The 22,877-nt window shown below is 41.7% G+C and overlaps 1 protein-coding gene across 2 annotated transcripts; it reads left to right on the forward strand.

The window, feature by feature from the left end:
• Positions 1–3,088: 3,088 nt before the first annotated feature.
• Positions 3,089–21,853, forward strand: LOC146509662 (gap junction delta-2 protein-like). Of its 2 annotated transcripts, XM_085175130.1 has the most exons (3): positions 3,089–4,943; positions 6,601–6,657; positions 18,643–21,853. In XM_085175130.1, exons 1-3 carry the CDS (start codon positions 4,873–4,875, stop codon positions 19,505–19,507), a joined length of 993 nt encoding a protein of 330 aa, XP_085031256.1. In that variant the 5' UTR covers positions 3,089–4,872; the 3' UTR covers positions 19,508–21,853. The 2 variants fall into 2 exon arrangements, with proteins under 2 accessions (XP_085031256.1, XP_085031257.1); XM_085175131.1 differs by lacking the exon at positions 6,601–6,657 and having other exon boundaries at positions 3,093–4,943.
• The last annotated feature ends 1,024 nt before the right edge of the window (positions 21,854–22,877 follow it).

Consider the following 22,877-nt stretch of genomic DNA (forward strand, 5'->3'; position numbering starts at 1 on the left):
TGGATAGATGTGTCTTGGCATGTTGATGTGCTGCCCTCTGCTGGTGGAGCAAAAAACCCACAATGAAAAACCAGACTGCTCCTTTGGCAGAGCAACGCACTGACACATTTGATTTAGTAGATTTTATTTTTATATTATTTCACAAAGTTGGAAGCATGAGGGAATTATGAGGGAAAAAAACTACCGCGCCAAGGACAGAGAAGAACAGAAGGAAAAGGCACGGTGTGTTTTTTTTAAAGCCCACTAGAGGGGGCACTTTCATCACAGGTAAGATTTTACTACTAAGCAACTTTAATGGGAACCCCAATAATGTTTAAAAATAAAGTTTAAAATTAGACGGTGACTTTTACCGATGGTTAAATTACATGGAAAGATTTTTTTTAACATCCATCCTTCCTTCCATCCATCCATCCATCCATCCATCCATTCATCCATCCATCCATCCATCCATCCATCCATTCATTCATTCGCTTATCCTGTTCAGGGTCGCGGGGTTGGGAGGTGGGAGGGGGGCTATCCCAGCTGTCTCAGGGCAAGAGGCAGGGTACACCCTGGACAGGTCGCCAGTCTGTCGCAGGGCTAACACAGAGACACAGACAACCATTCGCACTAACATTCACACCTATGGGCAATTTAGAGTTTCCAGTTAACCTATCCCCACTAACTGCATGTCTTTGGACTGTGGGAGGAAGCCGGAGTACCTGGAGAGAACCCACGCAAACACGGGGTCAGCACTTATGACGAAATCCCTCAGAAGCAGAAGATTAAGGAACAGGCACTAATACATGAATATTTCTATTAAAAACAGTCCCCAGTAGTGAGTAAAATTTTCTTTAGAATTTCTTTCTTTGTTACTCAGAGTTTTTAGGTAAACTTTATTTCATTTTTTTTTTCAATGTAGAATAAACGTTGTTTAAAGAAACTGTGTAACACTCCTATATAGCATTCGACAGTGTTAATCAGTCCTGTTGGTGCTGAAAGAATAGCATTCTTTTTGTTCAGCCTATTTTTAAACCTCACTGCAATGTGCACATGTTCAGCCTTATATTCGCTCTATTAATGCCAGGTTTTGCTGGCAACCATGTAGCATCAAGCCAACTGGCATTAAGAGTCCTTGTGAAGGAAATTAAATCACAGTTGAGAGTAGCAGTTTGTAGCTGTGAAAGTGGATGTCTGACTTGTTAGTTCTATTATGTCAGACACTTTTTAAAAATTGGTATCAAGCTGTGATGTTTACAGGGTCCTGATGTTTACAGGACCCTGTGTAGCTTTTATTGGATTACTCATGACCTTCAGCTCATCAGACAGCTGCTGTCCTGAAGGATGAAGCCCCGAGGCAACATACAAGGTGGTTTACTTACTCCACCCAAGGACAGATAAGATAAAATAAGATAAGACTTTATTGATCCCACAGCAGGGAAATTTGTGCGTTACCTCAGATCAGGCACAGATAGCAGAAGAAAAATCAAAAAAATACAAAAAAAAAATACAAACAAATACAAGATAAGTAAAATAATGCACTATACACAACGGTAGCATACACAGCATGTGATTATGGATAGAGGGATGTATGAATGACTACCTGTCTACCTGTTTAATTCTGTTAGTGTTTTAATAAATTCTATAAATGATTCACTCTCATATACAGCATGTATGACCAGTACACCTCTGCTTTTTTACCTGCAGTCATTTAAATACCAAATCAAGATACTTATAATCTCCCACTGACTGATAACCACTTTTGGTCTCAATATTTTGTCATTCCAGCATCCTTGTTTTTAGGGTAATTTAATTCTTACATAATTCCTATTAAAGATACATGTGCTGTGTAAGGGCATGTATTATTTGTGTGGACATATCCATCCTGATGAGATCAAAGATGAGCTCAAACAGAAAATAAATTAAAATGTCAGAACCCTACAGATGCAAGTGTTTTCTTCAACTATTAATTAACCAGAGGAAACTGACTTCACACTACTGTTCACTAGCCTGGATTACATTTACATTTTAGGGGTTTTAAGTATAAAAGGCAATGCGTTATTAGTGTATGGGTACAGTATGTGAGGACATGCCTGCTTGAGCCAGCTGTTCTAAGTCACTGAAGAGAAGACACACCTGCGCCCCGCTCTCATTCATGTGCCATGCAGCTCTGAAGTCTCTTTGCAGAGCAGCTGACGGGCTGATGCCAGCCCTTCATCTGCTCTGGTTGCGACCCACGCCTCATTAAACTTGAGCCATCAACTTGAGCCGGCTGCCTCTCCCCTCCCTCTTTTCTTTCCCCTTAACAGCACTCCTACGCCACATGTCCTTGGTCAGGGAAAGACCCCAAATCTCCCGCCCCTCCCACTGAAGATGCTGAATTAACAAATTCTCCATTGCTCCCGGTCTCCCTCACTCAGTCATTCTCCGTCTCTCACGCATAAGCATACAGAGGGATGCGGCACGTGTGTTTCCACGCGCACAGCAAGACGGATTGCGCTGTAGACCTCTGTAGAGGTTGTGCATTTTGAATGGGCTCACGTCACTGCCTTTTGCTCATTTTTGAAAGATCCATCAGCACCATGAATTTGAGGAGGTGCTATCAAATTTCCCCCGAAGCTCCTCAAAGTCACGCACCTTATTCTGCAAGAAATGAGCTGTCAGCTTGAAAAGCGTGTAATCCAAAATCAAAGGAGCATGACTAAAAGGAAGCATGGTGCAAAAGAATCGAAGCTGTCACCTCAAGCCATGACTTCATCCTGGTGCGCTGGTCTCATGTCAGGCCACCGCATCATTTACTTCTGCAAAACTTGACTCAGTCTTCTAGATGGGAAAACCTTGCTATGACTTGCTATGAAGTCTTTATTTGTTTCTTCTTTTTTCTTCTCTTATTCAGATAAAGAGAGTGTATAGGGGATTATTGTGCATTAGTGTATGAATCTGACTGTAATGGATGGAGACCATCACATTCTCACACCACCTTGATCTAATGTCAATGTCACACCAAAGTACAACACTGTGCTCATCTCTCCCGTGAGGGAGACTGAACGCAAGGGCTCTAATGGAGGAGAGACTGATGAACAGAGAGAAGATGAAAAGGGGAAATCGGAAAAAAGGGGTATGAAGGTTAGGCCAGGCTAAAATAGGTGTGTTGTATTCCCCAATACAGTAAGCTAGAGAAAGGGAGGTGATATGTGGGGGATGGGGCGGAGCAGAGCTACAATTCTCCTGTAATCCTCCCCCTGGAATCATGAGGTTAGATGATGAGGGAAGGGGGGGGGGACCAGGAAGAGAGCATTTGAAGTGAATGGAAACACCGTCAAGCTTCCAGACTGGAACAAAGGACTGCAATGAACACAGGGCAGGAGGCACAGTTAGATCACAACTCCGTCTTTTCTGTGCAACATCAGGCAGGAACAGGCACAGCAGTACAGTGGGAGGCATTCTTGCAAGCATAACCGAAGCAGAGATCAGAGTAGCAATCCAAGCACATTTACAAGAGGAGGCAGAGAAGGAGGGAGGGCGAGAAGGAGGGATGAGAGAGAGCAGATCTATGAAAGGAGGAGGAGGGGTGTTGCATGCTCACACAGTGTGACAGAGATAGAGCGATGAACGATGCTGAGACACACAGAGAGAGAGAGGGGAGAGCACAGAGCAGAGATGGGAACCGAACGCTGAGACAGAGGTAGTTGGAAGAACTCAGATCTGCAGAACAAACGTGAGGAAAAGGAGGAAGAGAGTGAAGGTGAAGGAGAGCAGGAGGGAGAGAGGCGGGAGGGAGGGGGGGGGTGCAAGATGATGGAGCCCAGAAATAGGTTTCTCAGGACAGCTTTTCATCCCTGCAAGACATGACTCTTGGTGTTGGACTGTGCTGAATTTAGCCAGGGGGACAACACAGGACAACAGAGGACAGCAGGTCTGCAGCACATTGACTGGGTTCAGCCTTACTGGATGCAGCAAAGCAGCTGATTTATTACTGAGGGGCTGGGTGGCAGCGTGTGTCTCTGAGCGCGCACGTGTGTGTGCATGTGTGTGTATGCAGGTTTTTATGGGTCCTTGTAGCACTCAGAGCTGTGGGAGCGACCATTCCTCCAGTCATGAAATGACATTCAGCAGGCAGGAGCTTTGTGTGCTGGCGTGGATCTGCAGTCCTCAGTAGGAAGTGCGAGAGTGGGATTCAAAGCTGTCATCGAGTGCAAGTGTGTGTGTGTGTTTACAGTGCCGTTTGCTCAGGTGAGCCAAGGAGGATCAGCTGTATGTGTTGTGTGTGTGTGTTTAGGTTGGAGTAGCAAGGGTGCAGCAAAGGCAAAGCTTCTACACAATGCGAGGACGATTGCAGGGGAGCACCGATGGCAGTGAGTGCAGCTAAAGTACAAGGAGTGCCCTGGGGGTAAGGTGGAGGACAAAGGCAGGGACAGAAGAAGGAGAGGGGAAGGAGAACAGAGGCAAGTGGAAAACAGAGGGTGATCATGGCTGTCATTCAGTGAGCTATAGCATATGCTGTAGCGCAGAGCAGAGTGGTGCGGCAGGGGGAGGACAAGCATCACTGCACAGGGGAGGGGGAGAAACTACGGGAGAGAGAAGGTGGGGGGAGTGGTGTGTGTGTGGTGGGGAGGCGATCAGCTCAGCACCTCTTCAGCACCTGGAAGAGGAGCAGAGCGGGACAGGCCCAGCAGAAGAGACTCATTCATTCACGTGCACAGAGATTAACTGATAAGCGGCCAGGTCAACGTGTAGAGGTCAAAGGGAGCCGAGGTGTGACGGGAGTGAGTGGGTGGTTTGACTGTACTCTCTGCTGGTCCTGAGAGCAAGGCGAAGGAGTTCCCTGGAGGAAAGGGGGGTCAGGTCCCCAAGCCCTGTTTCTTCTGACCGTTCTGACCCCTCTTCATCGCCATGGGAGAGTGGACGATTTTGGAGAGGCTGCTGGAGGCGGCTGTCCAGCAGCACTCTACTATGATCGGAAGGTAAGACATGGATTTAAGTGGGAAGGTGGTGTTTTCTGGTTTTGTGTCCGCGGTTTTATGTCAACTGATGAGCTGGGATTTTTTTCTTTCTTTCTTTTTTTTTTGCACATTACATGCTGTTTTGTATGGATCTGTGGATGGCATCTGTACAGAGACTACCCTTCTCAAGGCTTGTCCCAGTGCTCTCCTCTGTTCCACTATCCCTCACAGTCCTCCCTGCCTTCCCCGTCCTTTCTTCCTCCCTGCTCTCCTCACTCTTATCCTCCACACCCACTATTAGTTAAGGCATAACCTAATTGCACATAGTCAGCAGCAGGCATTACAGTTAATTCAGAGAGGTTCCTATGTTTTTACTAGCTAATAGCCAAGCTATTGATAGATTATGCTTGATGCTGCTGGCCACAGACCAATAGGACAGAAGGAGGAGAGGGGAGTAGGAGTGAGAGGAGGGGAGAGCAGAGGTGCGGAAGATGAAAGGATGGTGAGCAAGCAGGTGTGGAGGAAGAATCATGGGGGGAGTTAATGACTCTGAACTCTGAGTGATTTTATTTCCTAAAAAAAACAAAAAAGTTAATCCAATTAGTTTTGACCAGCAGACATTGTTATATTTGGCGTGAGAGTGTTTCGTGGCGGAGAGTTGAACAGACGAGCTTTTAGTTTGATTAGCAGTGGAGACATGCCACGGAGACTTGCTGTAAAATTGGTGTGAAATACGTGCCCCACATGCGTGCCCCACATCATCTCTGTGTGATTAATTGATTGCAAAAGTGGAATTTTCCACCCAGTGAACACAATCCAAATGTCCCGCTTGGATGCTCATTTGGCAAAGTGAAGAGTCAACATGCTTCAGCCTGTGAAATCTGGATGTATATGTCGGCCATTTAAAAACTGCTTTGCTTTGGTAAAAACAAAAAGTAACAGTGATGACTGTGATCGCCCTGCTGTGCTCATTAACTCAAACTCAACAAGGGCATGGCATAAACTTCTTTTTGCTTCAGTGGTCTTTTGTGTGAGTGTGTGTGTTTCTTGCCCTGTGTAAGTTAAAGGACTGCAAAATGGCTCATGTGTTCATTGTCTGTGAATAAGCCAACATCCTCCAGTGGCACTGGAACTGCGTCAGAGTAACAGAGATGATGTGAGCTACACATTTATACCAAAATTTCAGCTGATCGGCAATTTGAAGCTAAGACAAAGATCCTCCTTCCAACCAAATCATTTCAGTCAACTAATTTCTATATTTTAAAAGTGCATTAACCAACGAATTCATCTGGTCCAGTCCTCATATGGAACAATAACCTGGACGCTGACTTGATTTAAAGATGCATTAAGCAATCTCACAGGCTTGTGAGTCCCTCCCATTGATGACTTGGGAGTACTGTTGTAGCACTGAGAATCAATATCCCACTTGGAAGCCCTACACAGCTTTCAGCTAGTTGTTTTGGTTTCTTTAAGTGGAAAAACCAAAACAATGCTGGTTCGAATGAATGTGGGCAGTCGCTCCCGGTACCGAAGCTAACTGCCCTGTGTAAAAAAAAAAGCCGAAGGAACTGGTAAGCAAAGTTGGAGATTTAGCAAATGAAAAAAAAACAAACAATTATGAGTTGGAAGAGCAAACAAGGGCTAAAACGCCAGTGAATATTGGAATTACATTCAACAGGTGGCCAGATAAAGGAGACCGAAGGGATGTCCGTGTTGCTCTGTTTCTGCTGGATATGTGAGTAGGCAACTGTTTGCTAACATGTTAGCCATAACACCTTGATAAGCTAGATGCTAACTGTTGTGAACTTGTTTTGGAGTCTTTCCGCCCCCTAGTGGTCAAAAATTACTTAATGCAGCTTTAAAATAACAGTTCTGGAAGCTGAATCAGTAAAATCCTGTGAGCACAGGGTACAAAGAACGCTGAAAATTAATCTCTGGATGATTCACGCCACCTACAGATTTTCAGAGGCACAGAAGCAACTCTCAATTTGTCTGCTACCTCTTTCAGAAGTCATAAAGACTATTCTCATGATGCACTGGTTTTTTCTTATATGCATAGTTTGAGCTATTTGTTGATCATGCACTTCACTGGCTGAACACTAATAAAGGGTATCCTGAATACCAAAGATGTGTTTAGTAAATCGAGTGGTACAGTTTAGAACAGGGCACTTTTTTGTGTGAGATGTGATAGCGTTTACTATATTTATTTTCTATTATGTGTCAAACTGTCCAAAGACACGTGACATTGGATAGTTAAATGATAGTAAGAAAAAAGGGCATCTCCATCATATAGTAGTATGAAATCCACAGCTATGTTCGACTCTGCTGAATACAGTGAAATGCTTTGTAAATGATCCCCGTGTGTTTGGCTTTCCTCAGAGTGTTTGTCCTACAAGGCTCTTTAGTTGACCCTAGAGCATTAGCTGTAACATTATCTGCTTCCCAGTGGCGGGGTTTCCTCCATTTTTCTTCCATCTGCTATGTAAGCCAAGAAACCTTTGTTTTTGAGTCTCTCTGTACATTATTTGTTAGCATTTTTTGTTTTAGGCCCCCGAACAACTTCTTATTTTCTCTACGCCGCTTTCGATTTTGTCCCTTTAGTTAGCATGTGTGCAGGATATCTGAAGATGTACAGGAAAACTCACAAGTACCTTGGACAGAGAGGCTGTGGACTAGCTTGTAGCAAGTTATTTTTAAGTGGTGATATTGCTTTTCAACTATAGAAAGGAAAAGAAAACATTAGACATTCCTAGGTTATCTCAGCAGTAAGACAAAAAACAACAACAACAAAAAATGCCTTGACTCCTAAACCTAAGCATGTGTCTGCATGGTCAGGAAATCAGTGACACTTAATAATTAAAAGACAGGAATCATGTTTCTGGATGTACCAGCAAGTTGGAGAATTGTTCACCACTGGCACAGTTTTGTGCTGTCAAGGTGCCTCCTAGATTGTTAATGCCAAACCCCACACTAAATTATGTGTGGAGTCAAAATTGTTGCACTGACCTCTATGGGTTGAAAGGTTCAAGTCTGTTGCACCACTGACCACAGCCAACAATGGTTGTTGGCTGTGGTCCATTGCACTCGTGAACACAACCGTGATGTAGTGTTGCACTGTTGTGCGTCGTGAAGTCCTGCACTTCACAGGGTGTGGCATGCAGCGACTGGTAGATGGCATCACAAGTAGGATGTTCAGCCTGTGTGTCGTTACTTTGACAACGTTTGCATGTGTTCGCTTGCAGTTTTAATGGATGCGGTTCCAAAGCACAGAACAGTGACGTTTCGACATAAAAGGTCTCCCCTGCATCCAAACTTTGGAACATGGTTGCATGTCAGTCATCTTTTTTTGAGTGCCGACACGAGGATGTAAATCCACCGTGAGACACCGACAGCATTTTCAGATGTTTAGACTGTCTTTTTGAGCTACAATTAAGCTTTTTCTTAATTGTAGGTTTAAGCTAACCTATGCCCTGGCATAGGATAGATAATTAGCCCAGGATTACAGAAGAGTGTTTGAAATAGAAACGGACCAACTCTACACTGTGGCATAGGTTAGCTTAATTATGGTCTTTGATCGAGACAGACAAATTGAGAGTTGCTTCTGTGCCTCTGACTAACCACAGGTGCCTTGCGTATTATGACTCATTCAGTTATTAATGTTGTGTATTGTGAAATTTTCATAAGCTTGACTTCTAACTGCACAATGTACAATGTGTGCATGGATAACCGATGACTGTACTCATGATAACATGGAAATGAAAATCATTGTCAAGGCTGCAGTAATCCACCTCTATCCCAAACCAGTTATGATAACCCTGAAATCTTTTGCATTAGATAGTATAGTCAGTCTTAGTCTGTTAATTGTAACAAATTCATGACATTTCTGATAAGAATGGATGTCAGCACACAGACCTGTATATCTATTTTCTGTACCTAATAAAGATATAACAAAATCTGCACTGAATACGTGATGTTTGTTAGCACTATCCTCTCCAACTTAAACATTCAGGCTCCAAAATTAGGAAAACTAAATTGTTATTTTATTCTTATGCCAATGGCACAGCTCTATTTGTGTACATTTGTGTAAAACATGACACTAGCAGCCTTGATAATGTTTGTGGTTGTTTTCTATGCATATTAACTGACTTCTGGTTACAATTAAAACAATAATTTCATTTTTTGTACATCTACAGCCTTCACAATAAAAATGTTACAGCAGTAATTTACTTTTTGTTTTGTCCTATTCGTAATTCTTGCTGTTCAGACGAGCATATGAACACCTCTTGTCTATACAATCTCATACAAATTAAGTATTTAAGTAGGTGCGATAGACAAATAATTTATATGTCCATATAATACTGCAAACTGAATGTGGAGGGCATGCATCTAACACCTAGGCTCGTCATTTTTCCCAGTCCTTAATCTGTATACAAAAATCACATCATTACAATATATTTTAAAGCACACAACTACAGGCAATAAACGGTTTAATATTCACATACAGTAATACAGTTTGTGTGTGTGTGTATGTGTGTGTTTCACATGTGGTGCTCAAACCATTTGCAGATCACAGGTGTGAATGTTTGTGATGTCTACCGTGACAAAAATGCGTCCGACCGTGTGAAGATCAAGCCTTTTGGGTGCGAGATATATAACTTGCCTCTCCTTGACTGCATTGCTGTAGTGAGGTCAGCGCAAAAGATGAGCTGGAAAAAAAACGAGGCAGAGATAATGGAGCACTAGAGTGATCCGAGGAAGATAAAATAATAAAGGTAACCGGATGGATAGAGAGGAGATGATGGGCGCTGTAGAGGCAGAACAAAAAAGCTGCAACGGATGGATGAGGGTGGGGGTGAGACAGAGGGAGGAAGAAAAGTTTTCCCTCTGCAGAGGTTTATCGCTCGGAATCTGTGTCAGAGATCCTTCATCTGAAGTTGCTGGCTGACCCGGCACACAATGTTGACAGCAGTGTTCATGAAGCAGCTCTTTTAAATGTTCAGGTTGAGTCTGAGATAAAGTACATGCAAATGTCACTGTCTATGCTGTTAAAGCCACAAAAGTACATTTCCATAGATTACATTCTGTAAACTGCATTTCAATCAGATTAAGAATTAGTTTACAAAGTGCTGTTTGCTGTTATTCATTTATGCACTTTTAGATTTCTGCATCTATTTACCCTTTATTTGTTTTTTCCTCTGTGATGAAGCTCTAAATGATCCATTATTCATCATCTATCACTCCCCACTTAAGCAGTATAAACCATAAAATCATAATAAATGCTTCGTGCCTCTTGTTGCACGTTGCAACTGATGTCAAGTCATTCATTAAAAATGTATGCAGAGTTGACCAGCCTTTTAATGCAACAAAGTGGTGTATGAAATACACCTTGTTGCTCTGCAGTGCTGTTTATATGGCTGGAAGAACCTGCACTTAGACAGGCAGCCCGGAAAGGTTTGACGTGACCGAACATATCTGCGTTCTTGTTTGTTGGCTTTAAAAGCAAGATGCACTCTTTGCCCCGAAGTTGTTCACTCCTGCAGTTTTCATGGTCATGTTCTTCTCCTAAATGGGTCAGGATATCCACAAGAAGGCGGTACCCTACTTTGAGAAGGGCACCCTAGTTCTCCCAAAATAATCAGAGATGCAGGAATGCTCTGCGTGAATTGAGGACATCATCCCTTCTGACAGAATATACTTCATGTATCATTGATAACCATCTTCCTGGATAAGATTTATTCCACCCGAGAAGGTTTTGTTGCAAAGCAAAACAACGGCGTCCATATTGCAGCATTAGAAAGGATTAGTAATCCATCATCGTTCGCCAAGGAGCAGGACTGTCGTTCAAATTAAACCATTTTCCTGCACATCTATAGTTGTCATTAGTTTATTTGTGCAGCAGTCCCTGATGTTGAATGAAATTGATTGCACAGTTTGCCACTAGCGCTGAGCTCAGCTTTCACTCAGCGCGGGCTATTATTCATTTCAGCAACACATCAGCGGTGTGTGTAAGAGTTTTATCAGGCATGTAATGTTTCCCCTATGCATAGCCTAAATGTATATTTAATGACTTCCCACATGTAGTGATATTTTCTGATTCGATTCTGACAGGTTTTGTTAAACTTTTATGAATTGTGAGCCTGTTATTAAACACCCAAACTCCCTTAAAGAAAGCATTGTGAAGATGTTGTTTTTTAAGGTAAAAATGTAGTCCAAGAAAAATGTGCACCAGAGACCGAAGTAATGACTAATGTAAATGCTTATTTCTTTTTCTTTAACAAAAACAAGGGCTGATTTAAAAGATGTGAAGTGAAGCATGCGTGTAAGTGGGCTGCACTGCGATTTGCAGTGTTCTAATTATTCATTGCTTAAAATAAAGACAAACTTTAACTTCCTCTTGGGTAAATCCCAGTGGCAAAGATGTCTAACTAGAAATGTTTGACACCGATAACCTAACAAATCTATGATACTATGATACAATATGTAAAGCTCCAATCTAAAATAAAAAGAATAAATCAGTAAAAAGTAATAAGCAGCCTATTCTACAGGTGGACAGATCAATCCCAATATCGATATTATCTATGCCAACCCTGGTATTGGTATTAGATCTATGCAAGCACGATAGCATCAATGCCTTATTTCTATCCTAAGTTCAGTAGACCATTGAATTGTGTTATCTATTGTATTCACAGCCTATGGCACATTTAAACAACAGAAGGTGAAAAGCTGAAAGGCGCGTTTTGTTGTGTTAACTAATTATTGTGGAAATTAAAATTCACAGTCAATTAGTAGTCATTAAAATGTGTTCAGCATTTGTCAAAATGATGATGATTCAACTCATAAATCACGACGCCACTGCTCTCCCCTCCATATGCTGTCTTTATAGGTTCAAAGTATCGGTATCAGTATTGGTATCAGCAGTATCGGTCCTGTATTGATCTGGCATCAGCTCGATACCAAAGTTTGCAGTATCACCACTAGCCTAATCACAAACTTAGCCATCAGCTAGTGAAGGTTTAAAATATGGACAGAGTTAGGACGTGGGCATGGCTGAGTGGGAGAGACATGAAATAAGCGTTCACCTTGCACATCGAGCGATGGTGCTGTCATGTTATATTAATATATATATTGTGGGAAGTCAATTTACAGGAGCCAACCACGTTACTGGAGTCTGACTGTCTTTAATGGCACATTGCAGGTTTAGGAAAGAAAACACGCAGTTTGAGGCTCATTAATAACAAATACATTTCCCTCAGTTGAAATAAGAAATTAATACACACATTAGAAGGAAGTTAGGGACATTCATTAATGTGCAGATTGAATCATATTTTACTGTGATACATAATGACAGTACTCTACAATAGTAGGCCACTTGATTTGGAAAGTAACCATCATGTTAGTGTGCTCTAACTTTCAGAAAGGACAACTGATTAGAATTTAAATAATCTGCCAGAAAAGCCATGAGGCAGGAAGCTGTTTCACACCCCAACATATGCAAACACAAATATTATAGACAGGTTATTGTATGTAACTCTAAGCCACTGTTTAAATTAACAAAAGCTCGCACGTTGTGATGAACAAAGCATCTGAAATCACAAAGTGTTTATATGGTCTTTCAGTAACTTCTAGTAATTAGCTTGTGATTAGAAGCTTTTACAGCTGTAAACTCCCACTAATATAGATCTGTGTTCGCTGGTTTTATAACTAGCAAGTTATATATCATAAGTGCTTTTCCAACCTCTTTCCACGAGGCTAAAGCTCCATTAATACTTTTTACAGAGAAACTTGCTACATACAATTTTACTAAAAGCCTTACAATTAAATCTTTGCAACCCAACACACAATCTAACCAGCGCTGACAAGCAGCAAAGGTTCTGTTTACTGACCTTATGTAGAGGCTACATTCTAGCAGCGGAGATATTTTTATAAAAAATAACCATTCCAGACATTTACTAAGATTTTATGAGTTTTTCTCAATTAAACAGTCAGATGAAATGCCCCTACATAAAAATTAAGGTTAAATATGCTACTTTAGGAAAACTTGTGAGTGCTGTTTGAAATATTAGGGACAAAAACTTCTAACAATTTGTTACTTTTCAGCACCAGATTTATATGCTTAAGAAGATATCCTCTGAAGACAAAGTGCAACCACATGAGGCAGCTGATTTTTGTCTGCTGCAAGACTTAAAAGTTCTGGCACTAAAACATATTAGAGAGACAGAGCAGAGCTGATGCATTCTGGGAACTATCAAAATTAAAAAGGGGTCTTATGCAACGTCCTGAACAAATACCATTTAAAGTATGAGTCCAATTTCCTAGTCTTGCTATTTTGGGTAGGTCTGAAAAGGTCAGGCTCGGTGACGCGGTGATGTTTCCTGTTTTTATCAAGGATAGCTTTGACTACTTGTTATCTAGTTTGAGAGAAACTTGTGTGAAACTTCAGAGCTGCGTAAACTTAGCTGCCCTAACCTGTAATCATCTCTTTTCTCGTCAATATCAAGCATTTCATTAATAAATATATAAAAAATATCTCCTGTAACTCATTCATCCTCAGTAACCAGACTTCCATTACAGTGATGCTGAGTCATTTGCCCAGATTAAGTTGCCCTTGTGTATTTATTTACCAAAAAATTTAAATATTTCCATTTAATTCAATTTTATTTATACAGCACCAAATAAAAACATCAAAATCGCCTCAAGGGGCTTTATATTGTAAGGTAGACCCTACAATAATACATAAAGAGTAAAAACAATCATATGAGCAAGCACTTTGGCAGCAGTGGGAAGGTAAACTCCCTTTTAACTGGAAGAAACCTCCAGCAGAACCAGGCTCAGGGATGGGCGGCCATCTGTACAAAAATGTATTACAGGAATAAAATGGGAGATCTGATGTGTGTAAAATCCCATCATTACGCCAAATACTGTACTGTAGGCCAAGATGTCATATAAATGGAATCTTCTGAAATTGTATATTGATGTGATCAGCAAAACGTGCTGGTTCGGGATACACAAAGAAATGCTGATGCCATTTATTTAGCTTTCTAGTTATTTTAGATAGAAACACTTCTGCATAATGTTTGCCTCCGCTAGCTTGAGTCGAGATGAAAGAGTAACTTTAGATGACATAAAGACAAACGGGATAGAGGAAAGCTGCATCTGGCGTGCTCTGCATTATCATTGCGCATGGTTAGGCCAAGCAATGAGTTAACAGAAATGTTGTGTGTAGGAATTTCTTCCTCCAGCCTTCTTTGAGTGGCGTGAAGTAGTTTGGCATAAAATAAAAATACTCATCATAAACCGTTCTAAGGCATCTTTCTCAAGCGCAGCTGTAATGGTTTTGCTGTGAAGATTGCGATCTCGCTGTTGTCTGTTAGCTGAGGTATAATTGGCACAGATACCTGTAGAGTGTCCCCCAATTAACTTTCCCGTTTCCTCCGTTATTCCTGCAAAACAGCTGGAGGCCATTTCCCTCTGAGATATTGAATGAGCAAGTGATATAATTACATTTCTGCCCATGTTGACTCTGAGTCGTGGCACAGTGGAAACTAGCAGGATGAAAAAGCTGTTATGGTTTGAGTCTGACGTCGCTAAACTCGGGCAGATTTTTAAAAACCGTTTCTGTTTCACACTCTAAGTAACGTATTTCAAGACAGCAGGGGTAAGAGAACCACCGCAGCTCAAGTTTAGCTTAAATTACCGTATTCGTCATGCTGACTCGTAGTTGCACTTCAGGCATTCATGCACAGCTGCCTGATATGTGGGCAAGACCTTAAACTATTAAAACACTTTAAGAGAGGAGCAGTGATGAGAGGCGGGTGGATAGAAATGTCTGCACTCTGATAATTAAGCTGTCTAATTTCAAGGCCCGGTAAGGTCTTTATTCATTATGTGCTGCCATCAGCAATCATTGGAGCTTATTATTGAGAGCGTATGGGTGGCAGGAATATTTTTATCCAGGTTTCTTCACAGCTAACTGCACTTATCCAGCGCTTCAGAGGCCAGTCTGTGCACCTTCATATATTAACAGCTACTTTCTTATATTTACAATCTATGTATGAAAGCAAGTGTAGGTTTTCTGGTGCATTTGTGCTTGTGGGCCTCTGTTCTCCCTGGAGGCTGGCGACAGCAGCTGCTGCATGAATGAACGTGTGTGTGTGTGTGTGTGTGTGTGTGTGTGTGTGTGTGTGTTAAAGCCTCTGGGAAAGACAGAGCTTGCATGTCCAGCCGACACACCAGCTGATGAGCAGCTAACATTACACTGCACACACAATCTTACAGGTCAATCAGCTGCCTGAGGATCACTTTGAAGGTTAACGCAACAAAATACCACCTCGTTATCTTTACTTCCTCCTATTTCTGTCCCTCTAGACATAAACGTTAACATGCCCATGAGCTGCTGTTTGTCTCTGCGCTTTATGAAAATGTCAGCTGTCAGTGATGAAGCCCAAGAAAGCAGATATTAAAAAAGAAGATCCAGACGTGAACACGATCCACAGACGCAGAAGGATTGACTTCTAAATCTTATCAAATCTCCTGGACAGTGGTAGGGATTTAGAAGGTATCTAAAAATGTAATGATTAGTCTTAGCTTTAAGCAGGATGCTAAATTAGGTGACGAGTGGGGACTGATGTGGGAGACAATTTAGCAGCCATTTAAGAAACTTTTGGTGACAGGAACCATGCTGTGATATGTCGTAATGCCTGAATCTTTTTCATGCCCACTTATATGAATCAACTCTTCAAGTATTTTAATATTCTGTCCCATGGGTTTGAGACACTAAAACTTCTGACATCTTTTTCATTATTCATGATTGTTATTGAATATTCTGCAGGTTCAGGCCTTCGCGCTGTCCCAATCTCCTCCTAGTTACCGTATTGGCTAGTTATGCTGCAGGACTTAAAGCACTGATGTTTGCAGACAACGTTCAGGCGCTGCTTTCTGCTAATGCAGCAATCTGCCCCATGCTGATTATCCCGTTATCCAGCAGTAGAGCAAACACAAAAACCACCACACACAAACAAACACACACAGCACTCAATACAAGGAACACCTTGGGATTTTTTTGTAATGACAAAAAGAGCAGAAGTAATGACTGGATTTTTAAATGACTGCAATGCTGCGCTAAGGAATGCCCATAGGTACACTGGAATGTTCTTACTTTTAAATTGAACAAACTCCGAGGAGCACAAGAGAACTGCAATCACAAAGCCCAGTCTTTTCGTTTAGATGGTGGTGACTACAGACAAATACATACTGACCTATGTCGATGTAATGAAAGACTGGTATAGAGCACTATTTAAAATGTTTGTTAACAGATCTGGACTAAAAAAGCTGTTACAATGATGAACACATGACAGCATAGTGGAAAGTTTGTCGAGATGAACTGATATTACATCTATGTGGATGCACTCATCGGAAATCACGATGCATGACATTTTAAGAAGAAGACAAAACTTCAATCCTCTTACCTTCAGTCCGAGGACAGTCTGAACTAAGAATATTTCAGTTCAACATGAAAAAACATGTTGCCCATGTGTCTGTGTCATTACGCACAGATGTTGACAGCAGGAAGATTCGGTGGTATTAAATTGTAATTATGACAAAGTAATTATCACTGAGCAGAGAAGCAGCCATTGTCTTTTATTACCTTGATTAGAAAATCAAGGTATAATGCAGAAAAGCTGCTCTTGAGCCTCTTGCATGGTTTTAAATGAACATCCAGCACTGCAGATTCTCACACTGACACTGACCTAGAGTTAGTCATATATCCTCAATCTTTTAAACAAATATTTGCATACAGACGAGCTGTGTCGACCACAGATCTCCGTCCCTGTGAGCAGAATGCGTCAAATCTTCCTGTGGTGCAGAGAACCATCAATATCATTCATTCAGCCATATCGACTGCTGTCAAACCCCTAGTGAGCCCGTACACATCAGGCTCACCGCAAAGGAGCAGATGTTGACAGATGTCTTAATGTGAATGACACACAGGACCAGATTTGAACTTCTGAAAGTCCAAAGATGCGGGGGGGGGGGGGGGGGGGGGGGGGCTTTATTCTGCTGGATTTTTAACCATGATGGAAGTCAGTGTAGCGTACACGCTGGCAGCTGCTCTGAGCACAGGCGACTGTGAGTCTTTGCCATTTTGCACAAGTCATACACATGGCTGACTCTTCCTCTTTGTGTCTGTGTCCTCGTGCCTGTCTTCCTCGCACAAAAAAACACACACAGGCATGCATTCGCAGGTGGAGCAGCGATAGTCCTGCAGCAAGGCACTGCTCTATTTTAAGTCTGTTTCATGCTAACGCATGTTCCCCTGGTGTACCTCTTACCTTCACCCGTCTTTCCCTTGGCTTCAGCAAATTGCCTCCTCTTTCACATCATTCAAACAAATGTATTTTTTTTGACTTGTCGGATATTTCTAACAACTGTAGGCTATTTTTTATCCATACTGGGTGTCTATACAGCCATCCTCTGCAGGTTGCTGTGGTTACTGGTCACTGAAGGTCGGTAGGCATTTTGAGCCCTCATTAAAAGATAAAGTATGGAGTCTCATTTTATAGCAAACAAGTTAGGATGCACGTGCATATTTAAAATACAACAAAATCCCATTACTTTGGCTATTGTCCTACGTAGCTGCCTTTCGCTTCAGGGCCAGCTCCCATCTATCTCTATCCTTTTACTTCCCGTCTGTGGCCCCCTCTTGTGCTTGGATACAAGAGTGTGCTAAGCAACTGGCTCTTCCACACAGGGAGCATTCACATCCACGGCTGTGGCATAAATGCCAGGGAGCTCAATGATGTGCAGGCTTTCCTCGCTCATTAGAAAGAGCTGACACTGCAGCCCTAAAGCCAGAGTCCTCCTCCGCAGTGCCCATACTGGATCGACACCATGAAAATAACAGAACAGCTGTACTGCTCTCTAGATCCACCGGTCCCTGGACACAGCTTTCTATAACTGCAGCAAAGCACTAATGATGCTCAATGGGAAGTCCATGCAGTTTTTAGCAAATGCCACCTCCTCGGGAGAGCAGCTCCCTATAGTTGAGGCAACTCGTTCTTTTGTTGTGAGCTCTTTAAATAGCTACACATCTAAAAGCTTTGCAACTGTGACAGTTGTTTCCCCTTAATATGGTGCATGCTTCTTTCCTCACTTGGGAGTCAACAATGAAACAGAAGGAGGTTATTTATACAGCAATATACTATTCAGTTGCTTTGCAACAGAGATATTTTGGTATGTTCGATAAAAGCTAATTAACACTAGGGGAAATATGCTAACATGCGAGACTGATTCTTAAATCAGTGGGTGTCTATTATAGCTGTTGCCATTCAGTTCCATTTCAGTCCAGCAGTGAAAATGAGTGTGAAATCATCTTTATCTTATGATTAGTGACCTGAGGTGCGCATGCTATCTAGAGCACAGCTCCATTATCCCAGGGTATTGTTTATCACGGCAGCTGCGTACAAGCACACGCGTGCACACGCACACATATGCAAAGTGAATGTAGTGTCACTGTCCCTTTAATTTTCAGAAACGCATATTCAAAAAAATCAAAACCACTATTGTCGACAGCACCTATTCACCATTAACTTTATACCGACTCACTCATACAGTCATGCCCACATATAATGTTCCTTTGTGGATTTGCTCCTCATTAACTGATGCTGTCTTTCTCCTGTTTCACCACTTCCCCTTCCTGCCCTCTCTCCTTCTGTCTCTGCAGGATCCTGCTGACAGTGGTGGTGATTTTCCGTATCTTAATAGTTGGCATAGTGGGGGAGAAGGTGTATGAGGACGAGCAAATCATGTTCATTTGTAACACCATGCAGCCCGGCTGCAACCAGGCTTGTTATGACAAGGCATTCCCGATCTCGCACATCCGCTACTGGGTTTTTCAGATAATCCTGGTGTGCACACCAAGCCTGTGCTTCATCACCTATTCTGTCCATCAGTCAGCCAAAGCACGTGATCGAAGCTACTCTCTGCTGCATCCTTACATGGATCACCATGGTCATGGCCACCACGGTCGCCACCATGACCACCACTCTCGTAAGCTTCATGCCCGAAACATCAACGGCATCCTGGTGCACCCCGACAGTAGTAAGGAGGATCATGACTGCTTGGAGGTCAAGGAGATCCCTAACGGACCCCGGGGACTCCCTCCAGCTCACAAGAGCTCCAAAGTGCGACGGCAAGAAGGCATCTCCCGTTTCTACGTCATCCAGGTTGTGTTCCGCAATGCGCTAGAGATCGGCTTCTTGGCGGGCCAGTATTTCCTGTACGGCTTCAACGTGCCGGGGATGTTTGAGTGCGATCGCTACCCATGCGTGAAGGAGGTGGAGTGTTACGTGTCCCGTCCCACAGAAAAGACTGTGTTTTTGGTCTTTATGTTTGCAGTTAGTGGCATATGTGTGCTACTTAACCTGGCAGAGCTCAACCACCTTGGCTGGAGGAAGATAAAAACGGCCATCAGAGGGGTGCAGGCCCGGAGAAAGTCCATCTGTGAAGTGCGCAAGAAGGATGTTTCACACATGTCCCAAGCCCCAAACCTGGGCAGGACCCAGTCTAGTGAGTCAGCCTACGTCTGACAGAGGCTTCTCTGCCTGGGGGCTCAAAGACTTTTTAAATATTGGAAAAGAGCTTTTCCCTGGCCGCAGACCACCCATCAGTAGGCACAAAACTGACAACTGCATTATTATTCAGGAGCACAGATGGACTCTGTGTAGTGACGATGAACCATTACTTCACCAAGTAGAGTTTTTGACACTTTGAAACTAAAAAGGTAACTGTGTTGCTGTAACATTGAGAGCTCTGCTCTGCCTAGGTGACACTAGGTGCCTTCACAGAACCCAACTGACAAAACTGAGCAATTACAAATAATATTAATAGACTGTAGGTTTAAAGGTTGTGTGAGGTTGAATTATCTGAAGTTCTTCATTATTTGCCTTTGCTGTAGCTTTGAAATCCTCTCATTTTCCAATTATGTGTGCATATGCAAGAGCTTAAGCGCGTGCATGCATACGCATGTGTGTGGGGAAAAAAAGCCAATCTCTGACTCAAGTCAGGATAATTGAATGCTAAACTAATCTGAGCTACTGAGAGAAAAATAATGTCCACGCTGTTAAGACCACACAGTGGACAAACAAGCACCTTTTGAACAACACAAAATGATCAGCACTAAAATGTTTAGTAAACTGGAACACATCATTTATTGTATCAGACTTTTTTCCTAAAATTTCTCACAAATCTCCATATTCTTCACCGCATTAGGTGCCAAACAGACTGCAGACTCACATCACCTGAGAGCTTCTGCTCAAAATAGGACACAGGGTGCACTGAAGATGAGGTAGATTACTTTCCAACACTGTGTCAATGCACCACAATGCTCCCAGTGCCTGCAGGGCACTGTTTACGTTCACACACACAAAAAACAAAAAATCAAGAAAAGTGTGCCAGTGTTTGCACTTTGGCTTGTAAAATGTTATTGCTGTTGAAAGCTTATGAATGGAATTACACACTTTAAACAGGAAAAGTATTGTAGTCACAAATATTTTAACATGTAACCTCAAGCTTTTTTTCACAAGCTGATTTGGTGCCATATTTCAAAGTTACTGTACATAGATGAAATGTTATAATTACACTTAGTGTTTTCACTATGCGGTAGAGATAGGCTGTACTTGGGTGGGGGAATAGGGGCTTGGTTGGTTATGAAAATTAATCATAGATTGCCAGCTTTAATGAGATGTATTAATAATGTGCTCTTTGTAATGCCTTTACCCTCTGATGGAGACTGTATGTTCCAAGAAGTGACTTCCCTCTATGGACTCTGAAAAAGGCATGTAACTGAAGCATTATTAGAATGGATAGATTATGAGATGTAACTTTAAAAAAGAGACTGTTTAATTTATTTGCATCCTGCTCCTGTGAAATGTAATATTCAGCATGCATGAAGATGAAAACTATAAAGAGATATGAGCATAGAATCTCGTTATGGGAATAATGAAAGCAAATACCTGAAAGGCGCCACAACTGCAGCAATAACAATAATAATAATAATATATAGTATGTGACAAAAAATATGTGAATAAATCATTATGCAGTGATTTTGGCTGTGCTTTGTTTAACAAACATGTGATAATTACTATGCACTGTTGCCTTTCTACTTTCGTTGTGTGGTGTTAGCTGATAACAGTCATGCAGGTACACCATGCAAAAAGAAATTTCACTACAACACTACATCAGCATATGTTCACTGCTATTACTACTGCTAATGCGGTGCAGTGTAGGTTCAAGCATAAAGAATGGTGAGTTTCAAAAGTCTTCATTTAAAATATATGGACAAAAGTACAGGGCCGGTGTTCTGACAAAACACCCTACCTATTAAGTTGTCCTAGATGTTGTTACTGTGCATGCGCACAACTCAAAACACCCATGTTTTTGGTGTTAATAGTACACGCCTATTATTTGATCCTACCCCGATCTTGTGCGTGTGAAAAATGGTTAGCATTATGTGTTTTACTTCTTTATTACAGTTGATACTTGTTTTCCGTAAGCTGTTGTCAATTTGTTAACTTTTCAAGCTAAGTTGCGTTTTGTTTTTTTTTCCAAAATACTGCAATTTGGAGTCTCAATTGAAGTCATATTTCAAGTCTTGATTTAGTACTTCTAAATTTCTGTAAACTGGCATACAGCGTAAACCCTGCCAATTAATTTTAGTCCTCCTGCAGTTGGTGGACACCACGCTCCACTGTTAGCATGTTTTGATAAGTGTGATTTGGCTATCAGAACGTCCTACTTATAGATATGTACAATGGAGGCATAAACCACGTAAGGTAGTATATTCTAATAAGGTAGCACGGATTGATAGACATGACTATAAATTTACGCTACGGTAGGATGTTTTGACAAAGTAGGATGTTTTGTCAGAACACCGGCTACACGTTACACCTACAGGAGCTGCTCGGTCATGGAAACCAGTGCCACGAAGCTCCCGGTGCACAATTTTTGTGCTTACGTTAATGCCACAGGAGGTTTCTCTGCAGTTACTGAGTCAGCAGAGCATTGGCGACTTTTATACTTCAGCAGTCTCCGACCCCAAACTATATGTGGTCTCCCACTTTTTGGGTAAGTTACTATGGTTACTATACACTTTGCAATACCACTTACAGCTTATCATGAAATATCCAGAAGGGTTTAAATTTGATTTCTTGTGACTAAATGTTTAAACATCACCTTTCTTGCTAGCTGTTGTCATAAATGCTAGTTAGTTAAATGTGTTATTCCTATTTTATAAATGTTCAGCGACATTTAGAATGTGATTTGACTAATGAAAATGTAATTAGGGGTTTTATATGAGGATTTTCTGTCTTTTAGGCTAGTTGACTAGTCCATTTCTTTTTCCTGTTTAAATAAGTAGAAAATTAACCGCCAGAAACATTGCCAATATCATTGGTGGCATCCTATTACAGTATTACAAGCTCTTCAGAATGACCCAAGTGTTGGTAAAGACTAACTGCATGGCTAGGTGCTTGATTTTTATACACCCATAGCAAGGGACTGAAAACACCAGAATTTAAAGGTTAGGAGGTGTGGGCCTATACTTCTGTCCATAAAGTGTACTCTAAGTGAAACTAAACAAAAACTGCATTAGCAGTGTAGTTAAAGCAAAACAGAAACTTACATGCGTGTAGAATAAGTAGCTGTCTGTGGTGGTTGAAGGTGACTTTCCAGAGGGAGCTGCTTCTATATTCATTGCTGTTCCTGCTGCTGGCTGGATGTCTGAAATAAAAATCTTAAATAACATAATATGACTTGTTGTGCTAAAAAATGTCTAAAACAGAAAGCTATTATTATTTGTTATGTATTTGAAATTAGATAAAAATACAAAACTAAAACCCATTTAAATGTCTTTTATCAAATACATTGTAAGAAGCTGCCAAAAAATAATCTCGTTAGCAT

This window comes from Neolamprologus multifasciatus, chromosome 10 (genome assembly GCF_963576455.1).
Source record: "Neolamprologus multifasciatus chromosome 10, fNeoMul1.2, whole genome shotgun sequence".
In the NCBI taxonomy this organism is placed as follows: domain Eukaryota; kingdom Metazoa; phylum Chordata; class Actinopteri; order Cichliformes; family Cichlidae; genus Neolamprologus; species Neolamprologus multifasciatus.